The following is a 13,081-nucleotide window of genomic DNA, read 5'->3' as shown; positions in this document are numbered from 1 at the left end:
GCCTCGGTGGCCGAGTTCCTCCAGGCGATGCTACGGCAGTACGGAGACCCCCTACGAGAGGAGAAAGCCACCGAGGCCCTCCAGAGAATCGAACAAGGGAACCGCACAACCCGCGAATACGCCACCGAGTTCATGGCCCATTGCACCGCGGTAAGAGGCTGGAGCGAGCTAATGAAGTGCTCAGCGTTCAAGAACGGGCTGAACGCGAACATACTCGACCGGTGCTACCACCAAGGGAGGCCCGACACCCACGTGGGGTGGATTCAGCTGGCGGGCGAGGTGGAAACGAATCTGCAACATGTCGGGATGCGCCGGCAACAGCAGCTGGGGAAGAGAGGAGGAAAAGCAACCCCGACCGCACCGAAAGCTGAGGCAAAGAAACCACTGGCGACCTCCACCCCAAGCGGAGTCGGGCGGAGATGCTTCAGATGCAGAGACCCGGGGCACCTCGCCGCTAACTGCCCCACAAGGGTCCCGATGACCATCCCGACACCCAAGCAACCCGCGGGCACACCGAAGAAGGGAGGGGGCCACGCCAAGGAGCCCAGTCGGGGCACCGTCGCCACGTCCATGGCGATTGACGAGGAAACTATAACTATTGGCGAGTCGAGCGAGGAGTCGTGGGAACCCAAGTCGGCGGGAAACGACAGTGACCTGCTTTAATGGGTGCCGCAAAGCAGGTCCGGGAGATGCCGGCACCGATGACGGTGAGAATTACCGGGGAACTTTTGTTTATGGCAGTGACCCTACTAAACCCCCACCTTAAACGCTTCATGCACACCCGCGCCCTAATTGACTCGGGGTGCATGAGAGACATTATGTCCCCTCGCCTGGTAGAGGCCTTGGGATTAACCAAATCCCCCCTGCCCCGCCCCATCCAGTTTGAACAGATGGATGGGTCAGTAATGAAAGGCGAACCCTGCACCGAAGAAACCCAAGCAGTGCCCATGGGGACCGAAGACCACTGGGGGATAGAGGTGTTTGTAGTCGCCCCCTCATCCTCGTTCGATCTGGTAGTGGGGGTGGGCTGGCTAGCAAGACACCAGCCAGACATACAATGGGAGGCCCAGATTGTACACTTCCCAGACTGGCGGTGCGAGCATCACCACTAGAGGGGGGAGTGGGGGCCCAAAGCCCCGCCGCAAAACGAGCGGCTGTGCCTGACCATAGAAGAAGTGAAATCGATCCCCAGAGAATACCGGGACCTAAAAGGGGCTTTTAGTGAGCGGGAAGCGGACGAACTCCCCCCCCCCCACCGCCCCACCGACTGTGCGATTGAGCTAATACCGGGGCAAGAACTGCCAAAAGCTAAACTGTACTCGATGGGTTGGGCGGAGAAGGCGGAACTGAAAAAGTTCATAGACAAAAACTTGAAACGAGGTTTCATCCGCCCCGCTACAGCCCCCCACGCAGCCCCCGTATTGTTCCGAAAGAAGAAGGATGGAAGTTTGAGACTTTGCACAGATTTTCGCGGGATAAACGGGATTTCAATGTCCAACGCCTACCTGATCCCGCTGATAAAAGACTTATTAAGCACTGTGGCAGAGGGCAAGGTGTTTACTAAGCTTGATTTGCGCGACGCGTACTTCCGTGTCCGAATAAAAGAGGGGGACAAGTGGAAGACGGCGTTTAACATGCCGATGGGACAATTCGAATATTTGGTTATGCAGTTCGGGCTGCAAGGGGCACCCGGAGTGATCATGAACTTTATCAATTAGGTCCTACGGGAGTACTTGTACAAGGGGGTGGTGGTGTACCTGGATGACATCATTATTTATTCGAAGGACCTAGAATCACATGTGCCCTTGGTCAGGAAAGTTTTGTCCACCCTGTATCAGAACAAATTGTATGCCAAACTGTCTAAGTGTGAGTTCCACAAGACGGAACTTGACTATCTGGGTTGCAGAGTGTCGGGGGAGGGACTGGCGATGGACCCCGCGAGAATACAAGCGGTGCTAGATTGGGAACCGCCCCGAACCCGACAGCAGCTACAATCATTCCTCGGGTTTGCAAATTTTTACCGCGGGTTCATCAAGGGGTTCGCCCAAGTCATGTTACCCCTCACGGAACTCCTCAAGACCAAAGGGAAGGGGGAGGAAGCAAAAAAGCCCGGGGCGCGCCTCACCTGGTCACCCGAGTGTCAGCGCGCCTTCGACAAACTGAAAAGATTATTCACGAGCGAACCAGTGTTGGCCCACCCCAATGAATTAAAACTATTCGTGGTGCAATGCGACGCTTCCGACGTCGCGGTGGGGGCAATATTAATGCAGAGAGACGAGGGGGGGAGCTCTGGCCATGCGCCTACATCTCCCACAAATTCTCAAACGAGCAGAGAAATTGGTCAGTGTGGGACAAAGAGGCTTTCGCAGTCACGTTCGCCCTAAAAACCTGGCAGTCGTGGCTAGAAGGGGCCTGAGTCCCGTTCGAGATCTGGACGGACCACAAAAACCTGGAGGCGTTAACCGGCTGTCGCAAACTAACGGCCAAGCAAATTAGGTGGGCCGGGTTCTTTGCAAAGTTTGACTTCGTGGTGAAGCACATCCCCGGCACCAAGAACTTTCTCGCAGATGCGCTCTCGCACATGCCTCAACACGATAGCCAAAGAGAAGAGGTGATAGACTCCCTGATTCCTCCCACCCAGGTAGCGGGGGGGGTCACCACCCGATCGGGGAAAACGACCGGAGCCCCGGAGCTGAAAGGAAAGGAACGCTTCGTGGCCGAGACGGAAGCGGAGGGAGGGGATCGGCCCGAGGGAATAGAAAAGGGGGAAGGAGGGCTCTGGTATCACAACGGGAAGATCTATGTACCCAAAGCCCTACACAAAGAAGTACTGGAAAACTGCCACTCAGGCAGGCTAGCGGGGCACTTTGGCTACGTAAAAACCCTGAATTTGATCACAAGGCAATTCTGGTGACCCCAAATTAAAAAAGATTTGTCAGAGTTTGTAAGCTCGTGCCCCACTTGCATCATGGCCAAACGGAGGGGGGGAAAACCACCGGGCACCTAATTCCCCTGCCAACAGCAACCCGGCCATGGGCGGTAGTCTCGATGGACTTCATAGTCAAGCTACCCCCCTCCCAGGGGAAAACGGTGATATTGGTGGTGGTAGACACCTTCTCCAAACAAGCCCACTTCATCCCATGCAAGCAACTCCCTACCGCTAAGAAACTGGCGCACCTCTTCTTCAATCACGTGGTACGCCTCCACTCATTCCCAGACAAGGTCATTAGCGACCGCGGGCCACAGTTCGTTGCCAACTTCTGGCGGGAGTTTTGCAAGATTGCAGGGATAGAGCAGGGACTCAGCTCCGCCTACCACCCGCAGACGGACGGACAGATGGAGAGGGTGAACGGGCTTCTCGAGCAGTACCTTAGGTGCTACATCAACTTCCAGCAGTCGAACTGGGTGGAACTATTAGCTTTTGCAGAGTATGGCTATAACAACAGCCTGCACAGTTCCACAAAGACCTCTCCTTTCCAGATAGTGAACGGCTATGAAGGCAAGCCGTTTCCCCACCTCCCTCTACCGGCAGGGGAGCCCAAGCCGACTTCCTGTCAACAATGGTGGGAGGGAGTCGGACGGGGATGGGAAGTGATACAGGAGAACCTGGAACAGGCCAAGGAGGAATACAAACGACAGTTCGACAAAAAGCACTCCCCCCAGTGGGAATTTAAGGCGGGGGAGAAAGTCTTTCTGTCAACCAAGAACCTCCCCCTACCACAGGCTTGCCGCAAATTGGCCTACAAATACTTGGGTCCCTTCACCATAAAACGGGTAATCAACAGCGTAACGGTGGAATTGGAACTGCCAAAACTGTTAAGTAAGATCCACCCTGTTTTTCATTGCAGCCTTCTTCGCAAAGATCCTGGGGCTACATCCTGGCACCCTCGCCCTCCCGAGCCACCTCCTACACGAGTGAAGGGCCAGAGCCACCATGAGGTCCAGGAGATCCTGGATTCCAGGGTTCAGCGGGGGGTTCTGTACTATCTGATTCGCTGGAAATACTTTCCCCCGAGCTGCGACGAATGGGTCAAAGCTAGTGATGTGTCCGCCCCGCAACTGCTAAAGAAATTCCACCTACTGTACCCACACAAGCCCAGGGCGAAAGCTTAGGGGGGGCAGTATGTCAGAACTTGTAACTTTCCTATAGGCTGTTAGCTTAACCGACTCCATATTGAAAGCAAACACTAACCCAAGCAGCTTTGCCCAAATAGCTAACCAGTCCACATGTTATGTGTGCCTGTGCATTTCAAACAAACTGTGATCACTGGAGTGTGACAGATAGCCCAGGGTCAACATCTGCAGATGGCCTTTGAAGCCAGGCCGGCCCGCACTTTCCCAGCGGGATTCCATCCTCCCTGCCTGATAACAAACCCTGAGAAACAGACTGCTGTCTCCACCCGTGTGAACGATCGTTTTATTGTTGTCAACAGAATCACATAAAGTGTATCAAATGCTAGCTGTTGTTATCAGTGTTATTCTGCATCTCAAGCTCTGAAGTTCTCAATAAACGCCTATACTTGCAACTAAGTTTTGGGCTTTTCTTGAAGTTCTGCCAGTTCTGACACAACCAAGAAGTTGACAGCCTAGGAGCAATAGTAAAAAGTGGTTTTCTGACAGAGTAGAACTGTAAAGAGCTGCTTAGAGTAGGCTGAAAAGAATACAGTTGTAACTAAAGGATCCCAGTTGTAGGAATAGGATCTTAGTTTAAAAATTCAGTGGAAGTGAAATGTTATTTCTTATACTTGTTCGTATCATAAATAAAAGCTTCTTGTTTTATTAACCCTGTGAGCTGTGTGTTGACAGAAAAGAATCACACACACACACTTTAATGCCTCAGATCTATATATTAGTAGGATATGAATTAATGGTGGCAGTAAGAGATTCAAACAGTGTTTGAGCCCCAACCCCAACAGCTCTGTGTGAGTGAGGGCTGATTATTAAGGGGGGCTGGGCTACCCTGTCTGGGGATGTCTCTGGGAGTGTGAGAGAGAGGATGTGAGATGGCCATGACTCTCAGTAGATTTTAAAAGAGACAAAAAAGGTGGCAAAAAAGACTGCCCAGATGTGCACATCTGGCTCCGGCCCCTACCCTCAACATGTCCCTTCCTGCAGGCTCACTGGCTTAAAAAGGGATCACTAGCAAAGTCGTACCTCCAAGGTGCCCAGGGAGAGGTGGGTGGGCACATGAGAGCTCTGGGAGCTCCTCTGGGGTGGCTGTGGCCCATCTCTGTTCCAGCAGCAAGCCCCACACGGTCTGGGCACTCCAGGATGCTCCTGTTTTCACCAGCTCACTTCCACATTGGCATGCTGCTGCCCTTACCCAGCAGTCTGGACACAGCCATAAAGAAACTGGTTTCAGCTCAGATTATCTAGAAATTGAAATCAACTAATGGCCGGCCTTGTTTGCTATGACACAAATTGATCACTCTTAACACTCGCTGAACTGCTAACAGTATTCTATTGATCCCCTCCCCCCTTCTGCCATTCTCAATTATGTGCCCAAAATTCTGCTTCCCTGGAGGACATGAGAATCCCTCTTCGCCTCAGAGCCTTGTTTCACAGCGGTACTTCATGGAAACAAAACAGAGATCATGAAAGAGTGAGGGCCGCATTAATAATCCAACACCATGCAGCAGCCATTTTGAACCAAGAGTTTAATGCTGGTCAGACTACCTCCTAAGAAAATTTTGGAAGCATATCAACTACTCTAAGGTTCACAAAGAATATTTATTTGCTGGTACTGTTTCATTCTGATGCACCTACATCATTCACGTCCGCATACAAAAATAAAAGCATTTCAGTAGGCAAACTAACATGATGTGAACAAGATGTACCAAAAGCAGCTGGTGGGGAATTAGAGAAAATCAAGAACAATAAACAATGAATAATTAGCACATTTGGATTCTTCATTCAGACTGATGCCTAGATTAAATTAATCTCATTTGAAGTCACAAATGGATTCAGCACTGATTTTAATTAATTTGTCCAGCAAAACAAAGACTCTACAAACAACCCCACAGTGTGTAAGTTGGGAAACTTATGGAGCATTCTCACCAGAATCCCATTCACAGAGACCAAGTACATTTGAGGCACTCATAGTACAGCAAAGTTTGCACATTAGCTAACATGGAAAACTAATTTGTTTAAAATGAGAATTAATTCTAAATGACAGAATTAAACCACACACAACCAGATGCTCACCGCAAATTCATCCTGCCACTGATGCTCTTTCTGAAATCTCTCTGCTGCTTCTGCAAGGCGCTAAAGAAAACAAAAGGGGGGGGGAGATTTAGTTTTCAACATCTTTTTAAAGCAACATATCCTTGCAAACAATGATCGTGTAAATCACTCTGGCTTTTTCTAGATGAGCAAAGGTTTAAAATTCCCCAACCTGTACTGCCAAATGATCTCCTACTTGAGGAATCCTGGAGGTGGCACTTGAAAAAGAAAAGAAAATTGGCTTTAAAAAACCCAGAAGAAACTAAAATGTAGTTAAGCCTTGAGTATGATGACAGTAAAGATCTATCTGTGGTGTTATATCTGTGATGGCCTGTACCTGTGTGCAAGGCAACTCTTAAAATTATAATCAGTATCCAGTGATTCACTTACATGTGTGATAGAGTGCATTGCACAAACACCAATGATAGCATTTAATGACAGTCTTGTTATACTGTAAAACACACTGTCTAATGCCACCTTACAACAGCTACCTTTCAGTCAGTGTGATAGAGTGCATTGCACAAACACCAATGATAGCATTTAATGACAGTCTTGTTATACCGTAAAACACACTGTCTAATGCCACCTTACAACAACTACCTCTTTGTCAGTGATGCTCTGTATTCTTGGTGCTTGGGAGGCACAGTGGGAGAGCTTCTAGTGTCCTGGCCCCACTGATGGACCTCCTGATGGTACCTGGGTTTTTCGACCACTGTGTGACACAGTGTTGGACTGGATGGGCCATTGGCCTGATCCAACATGACTTCTCTTATGTTCTTATTAGTCCTGAGGTCCTGTTTATCCTAATGGCTGCTCCAATACAATTGCACATGGAATTCCTTAGGCAGAATGTTTCATCCCAAATCAGGATGCACCCAATGACTCTGTGTGCACAGGTGGACAGATACTACTCTTGGACAAATGATGGCAACAAACAACCTTTTAGAAGCATGGACCACGGAAACTGTGGCATTTGTCTCCACAGAACAAGGGTCTCAAAAATAATAGCCAGAGGCTCAGAAATTACATCCGCAAACTCTTTTAGAACCCTTGGATGAAGTTCATCTGGCCCTGAGAACTTTGTTTCATTTAAAGAAATGAGGTCTTTATGTACTACTCCTATGCTGATCCTAGGTTGAAACTCCATACCCTCATTATATGTTCTGTTTTTGCCATGTTGAGTGCTGTTTCCCTCAGAAGAGAAGACTGAGGATGATGATGATGATGATGATGATGAAGAAGAGAAGACTGAGGAAAAGTAGGAATTCAGCAGTTCCACCCTCTCTTCATTACCTGTTACAATTTCACTTTCCTGCCATTGCAATGGGCCTACTGTGTCCTTGCTCTTTTTCTTACTCTGAACATAAGAAAAGAACCCTTTTGTTGTTTTTAGCATCTTTGACTGCCTAAGCTCATACTGAGCTTTAGCTTTCCTAACTTTTCCTCTACAAGCACTGGTGATTTGTTTACATTCATCCTTGGTTATAAGCAGGGCTGGCTCTATACTGTCTGGTGCCCTAGGCAAATGTATCTTCTGCCCCCCCCCTCCCATAACCACACAGTGAAAGGGGGGGAGGGAGAGAATGCAAGCAGGGAGGGAAAGACGAAGGGAAGGCGGGGAAGGAAGCATGACGCTGGGCAGAAATGGGGAAGGACAGAATGCATATAAGGAGGGAAAGATGAGGGGAAGGTGGGGAAGGGAGCACCACGCTGGGCAGAAACGGGGATGGAGTGAATGCAAAGAAGGAAGGAAAATGAGGGGAAGGAAGCACAATGCTGGGCAGAAATGGAGAGGGAGAGAATGCAAAGGAAGGGAAAATGAGGGGAAGGTGGGGAAGGAAGCACAACACTGGGCAGCAACAGGGAGGAAGAGAATGCAAAGAAGGAAGGAAAAATGAGGGGATGGTGTGAAAGGAAACACGACGCTGGGCAGAAATGGGGATGGAGAGAAAGCAAGGAGAGAGGAAAAGATGAGAGAAAGGAAGCACAACACTGGGCAGAAATGGGGAGGGAGGGAAAGATGAGGGGAAGGTGGGGAAGGAAGCATGATGCTTGGCAGAAATGGGAGTGAAAGATGTGGGGAAGGAAGCACGGCGCTGAACAGAAATGGGGAAGGAGAGAATGCAAGGAGGGAGGGAAAGACGAGGGGACAGTGGGGAAGGAAGCATGATGCTGGGCAGAAACAGGGAGGGAGTGAATGCAAAGAAGGAGTAAAAGACATGGGGAAGGAAGCACGGCACTGAACAGAAATGGGGATGGAGAGAATGCAAGGAGGGAGGAAAAGGTGGGGAAAGAATTATGATGCTGGGCAGAAACGGGGAGGGAGAGAATGCCGCTGCCTGGCCTTCGCAGTGCTGTTTTGCAGCACTGAGCTCTGTCAACCCCCCCCCCCCCCCCATCAAAGTGCTCTGTGCCAGGGCCTTACTGCCTTCGATGTGGTTGGTGGGGCGCCATCTACTCCTTTGGAAAGTCCTTGGAAGGAGGCTTCTCCCCCTTCCTTCCAGGAACCGGAAGTGAGGGGGAGCGATGTCTCCTCCTGGGCTCTTCAAAGCAGTAGATGCCATGCCAGTCACATCGAAGGTGGTAAGGCTCAGGCCCGGCCACTCTGAAGAGGAGGAGGGGGCGGCGACAACAACGACGGAGCAGTGCCGCAAAGGGCAGGCGGTGGCAGCAGCAGGAGCGGGGTGGGGGGAAGCGCAAGGGAAGTGAGGGGGTGGCAGCGGGGAGGCAGGCAAACTAGGTGTTCGCAATGGTCACCGGGAGGGAGGGAGCCCAGTTTGGCATTCCACACCTCCTGGCGCCTGAGGCAACCATCTAGTTTGCCTAGTGGGCGAGCCGGCCCTGGTTATAAGGCCCTCCTTCCAATTCCTAAAGGAGTCTTTTTTATTTCTCAAGTCTTTAGAGAGCTGTTTATGGAGGCATCTCGGCTTCTTTAGGTTTCTTCCATTTTTTCTTCTCATAGGAATCATCTGTGATCGCACTTTCAGTATTTCTCTTTTAAGAAATTCCCACCTCTCTTGAACCCCCTTCTTCCTAAGTATTTCTCACCATGGGATTTTACCCAGCATAGTTCTAAGTTTTGTTTCACATTTCCTCAGTGACTTTTATTAGCCCTGCTCTCTTATTTTGTGTGTTTACATTATGTTTTAATTGTTTTAAATATTTATCTATTTTTGTAATTTCTGTTTTATAATATTTGAAAGGTTTTAATGTTTGTGAAATTTTAATGTTCATCAGCATGGGGATCCTTAATTAGGTGAAAAAGTGATATTGAAATATTGGTTTTTTTAAAAAAAATAAAATAAAATATTAGCATTCAGTAACTCATACCCCAGGCCAACTAAATACCTAATGATGTGCTTGCAGAATCTAGAACTGAATTGTGGAAGCTGCAATTGAAGCGAAACACAGTACTCAGCACTGGAGCATTAAATTATCTTGGAGTGCAGTTAATTCCCACCCTCCCCAAATGTGTCCCCATTACATGCATGAAGAAAACGTTTTTCAGAACAAAGTGTTATTAAAATAATATCATATTCTCTAGAATGTCATGGTGCATGAGTTTATATTCATCAAATTCACTCAATGTTCCCAGCAGGTAACCAACTACGTTCACAGTGTTATCCTAAACATAATTATACCCTTCTAAGTTCTTTGACTACAACACACTGAGAAAGCTGTGTCTCTGCTGAAGACTGCATTACAAGGACTCAACAAGTCTTAAATGTGTATTTGGAATAAGGCTTGGCCATCCACATATTGTTAGTATCTCACTCCAAATTCTGTGATTAACTCTCCTAGCAATTTCATGCAGCTGTTGAGTGGGGAGAAGTTATATCAACATGCTTTAATCAGCTGGAAATAATCACAACCAGGCCAGCCAAAGGTAAGGTTTCCCCCACTTTTCCTGTGTGTGTTTATAGGGCAGATGAGCAGCTATTGGAACAGAACAAGGGCTATGATTTACTGCTATAGCATCTGCAACACCTGGGAGTGAATCTTCCTGTGTGCATAGTATTTCCCTTAACCTGAGTCTCTGACACATTAAACTACCATACACACGCACATGCACACACACTCACCCAACTATTTTCAGCAATCTTCAGGGAATTTAAATAGGCTAACCCACTAAACCATAAAATTATACAACCAGTGTTAGCTCTTTTTTCTGTTAATATATCCAGTTGGAAATATTTATAAGCTATCAGCCAAATGTGTGGCACACAACAAAACCTAAGAATACTTCAGGAATAATGCTGACACAGACTTTAAAAAAAATTGTAATATTTTCTTCAATTCCATACATTAATTCCTCTTGACATTTCATCAGATCTCATATATGATTTTCTCCTAGGGTATTTGACGGAAAAAAAAAATCCATGTGTCAATCATGACAAGGGAAATGTATATACCAGCTCCATTTCAAGTACAAAGATACTGCATATCAGATCAAGCACCATTTATTTCTCTCACCCCCTCAAAAATATCTAAGTTCATTTTTAAATAAAATGAAGCACAAGCTGTAGAAATTTGTTTTAACTGCATTTTGCAGAGTAACTAACAGTGCAGTCCTATGCAGAGTAACACCAGTCTAAGTTCACTGAAACCAATAGGTTAAGTTTGCAGTAATTCTCCACAGGATTGTGCTGTAAGAGAGGCAAACATATTCACATTCAAATTTAATGGCATATCAATAAAATACATGGTAAGATAAAATAGGAGCAAGAAGGCACAGAAACAACATAATAAGGCAAATCATATAAAGAGATTGTGTCTATCTTTAACCGCTTCAGCCAAGAACTTGGCAACTAGAGCCAAGTTGGGGTTGTGTTGTTTAATAAATATTGTGTTATTCTATTGTTGTTAATACAATGTTTAGGGTATAGTGAGGAAGAGAGGAGTTTTTCATATGTGAGACTGCTTGCAGTTGACAGTCCAAGATAATATGAAGGGATTGAGTCCATCAATTTTAAAGGACAGATATATTGCCTTTCATGGAAAGGGACTATGTTGTACAGGCCTGTTACTATTTTTGAAGGGAAGATGTTCAGTCGGGCCAGCATAAAAGCTCTGCGATGGGAAAGGTGGTCTAGGTTATAAAAATAACTGGCCATTTTCCCTTGTTGGATAGAAAGTCAGTTTGGCCTGAGAAGAGAAATAAGGTTGCAAAGGATTTAGCTTTTGAAATTCTAGATCAAGAAGCCTTTGTTTGATAGTTCCAAAAATAACAGATTCATTAAGGAGAAGGAAGAAATCACTTGAAAAACCCAGTTGCTGGATTTTCTTTTCAATGGTTGAGAGCCAGACAATGCTATATGAATCATTTTCTAACCTTGAAAGTAAAGAGTTTGGAGAAATTCTAAAGTGTAACCTGAACCAGTATTTAAAGGTTATTAGCCAGGTTTTTATTTCAATAAAATTCTGGCCCAGTTCTATGCAAAGTGCCAAATACTGTGTGCAATTGGAGATTCCTAAGAGTTGTCAGAAATATCTTGCCTGGATTTTCTCGAGATTCTTGTTAAATGCCTTTATCCAAACAGGGGTGCCGTATAACATCTGAGATAGAACTTTGGCTTCACAAACCTTAATTGCAGCAGGGTCATATTGGTTTCCATTGGTGAAGAAGAATTATTTAAACTGGGAAGTAGCCCACTTAGCTGCATTGATTATTTGAGATCTATGAGTTACTCAGTTTAGATTCTACCGAAAAGTAATGCCTAGTATTTAACTTGAGTGATTTCTATGTTACCTATAATCCATTTTTGGCAGTTCCAATGTTTAGAGAAAACTAGTATATTGGATTCTGAATAGTTAATAACTAAGGAGTTGTCTTGACAATATTTATGGAAAGCTTGTAAATGTCTTAAAAGCCCAACTCTAAAACAAGAAAGAATTGTGGTGTCGTCAGCATAAAGTAAAAGGGGAACTGCTTAAGATCCTAATTTAGGGGACTGACTTGATGGGCCCCATTTAGAAATATTATTTATTTATAGATTAAATAGATTATTTATAGATTAAATATATTAAATATATTTAATATATTTTAATATAGATTATAAATATATAAATAAATTAAAAAGATGGGGAGCTAAAACGTAACCTTGTTTCACACCTTTAGAAGTTGGTATTTTAGAGGTTAAATTCCCAAATTATAAGTATTTGCCTTGACAAGAGGTAGGGGAGTGAAAGTTTTTTAAAAAAAATCCAAAATAGCAGTCATGGGTCAATGTCCATAAATTCAAGTTTCCTCCACAGTAATTATCTGGGTATCAAATCAAATGCACCTTTCAGATCAATGAAGGCTGTGTACAGTTTTTTTGTTGCAGGGTTCATATATGGTTAATGGTTTATTAAATTTATACCCCGCCCTCCCCACTCATGGCAGCTTATGACAATAGTCATAAAACAAATAATCATAAAGCAAAGTGCATCATAGTAATAAAATCAGTTAAGTTTAAACAGTTTAAAAAAATTGGTGCTAATAACATTCTGATGTTATTAAAATTCAATGTCAATATTCCTGGATTCCTCCTGCTGTTATAAGACTCAATATCAGCTGAAAGCCAGCTGGAAGAGTGTGGTCTTACAGGCCTTGCAGAACTGGGCAAGGTCCTGCAAGGCCCTAACCTCTTCCAGCAGCTGGTTCCACCAGTAGGGGGCTGCTACTGAGAAGGCGTGATCCCTGGTAGCCATATTTATCAGCCATAAAGGAAAAAAGAAAATAATGGTGAGCAGGGGTGTCAAACATATGGCCCGCAGGCCGGATCAGGCCCACAAAGGGTTTCAATTAGGCCCTCCAGCAACCGGCTGTCGTCTGCTTCATTTTCCCTTGCCTGCTTTTTTCGGCCGCCATTTTGTG

The 13,081-nt window shown here is 46.0% G+C and overlaps 1 protein-coding gene across 5 annotated transcripts in view; it reads right to left on the bottom strand.

Moving 5' to 3' along the window:
• Positions 1-13,081, bottom strand: part of CACNA2D1 (calcium voltage-gated channel auxiliary subunit alpha2delta 1) — a 1,217,365-nt gene that overhangs the window by 715,201 nt on the left and 489,083 nt on the right. For all 5 annotated transcript variants that reach the window (XR_009555717.1, XM_060244655.1, XM_060244656.1 and 2 more), the window contains exon 4: positions 6,205-6,264. Coding sequence is in view for 4 of the 5 variants with exons in the window: in XM_060244655.1 (XP_060100638.1) it covers positions 6,205-6,264 (60 nt within the window). In the remaining variant the exon portion in view is untranslated. The remainder of the gene's footprint in view (positions 1-6,204; positions 6,265-13,081) is intronic.

This window comes from Heteronotia binoei, chromosome 8 (genome assembly GCF_032191835.1).
Source record: "Heteronotia binoei isolate CCM8104 ecotype False Entrance Well chromosome 8, APGP_CSIRO_Hbin_v1, whole genome shotgun sequence".
Lineage (NCBI taxonomy): Eukaryota > Metazoa > Chordata > Lepidosauria > Squamata > Gekkonidae > Heteronotia > Heteronotia binoei.
This window is presented reverse-complemented; position numbering and strand designations above follow the sequence as displayed.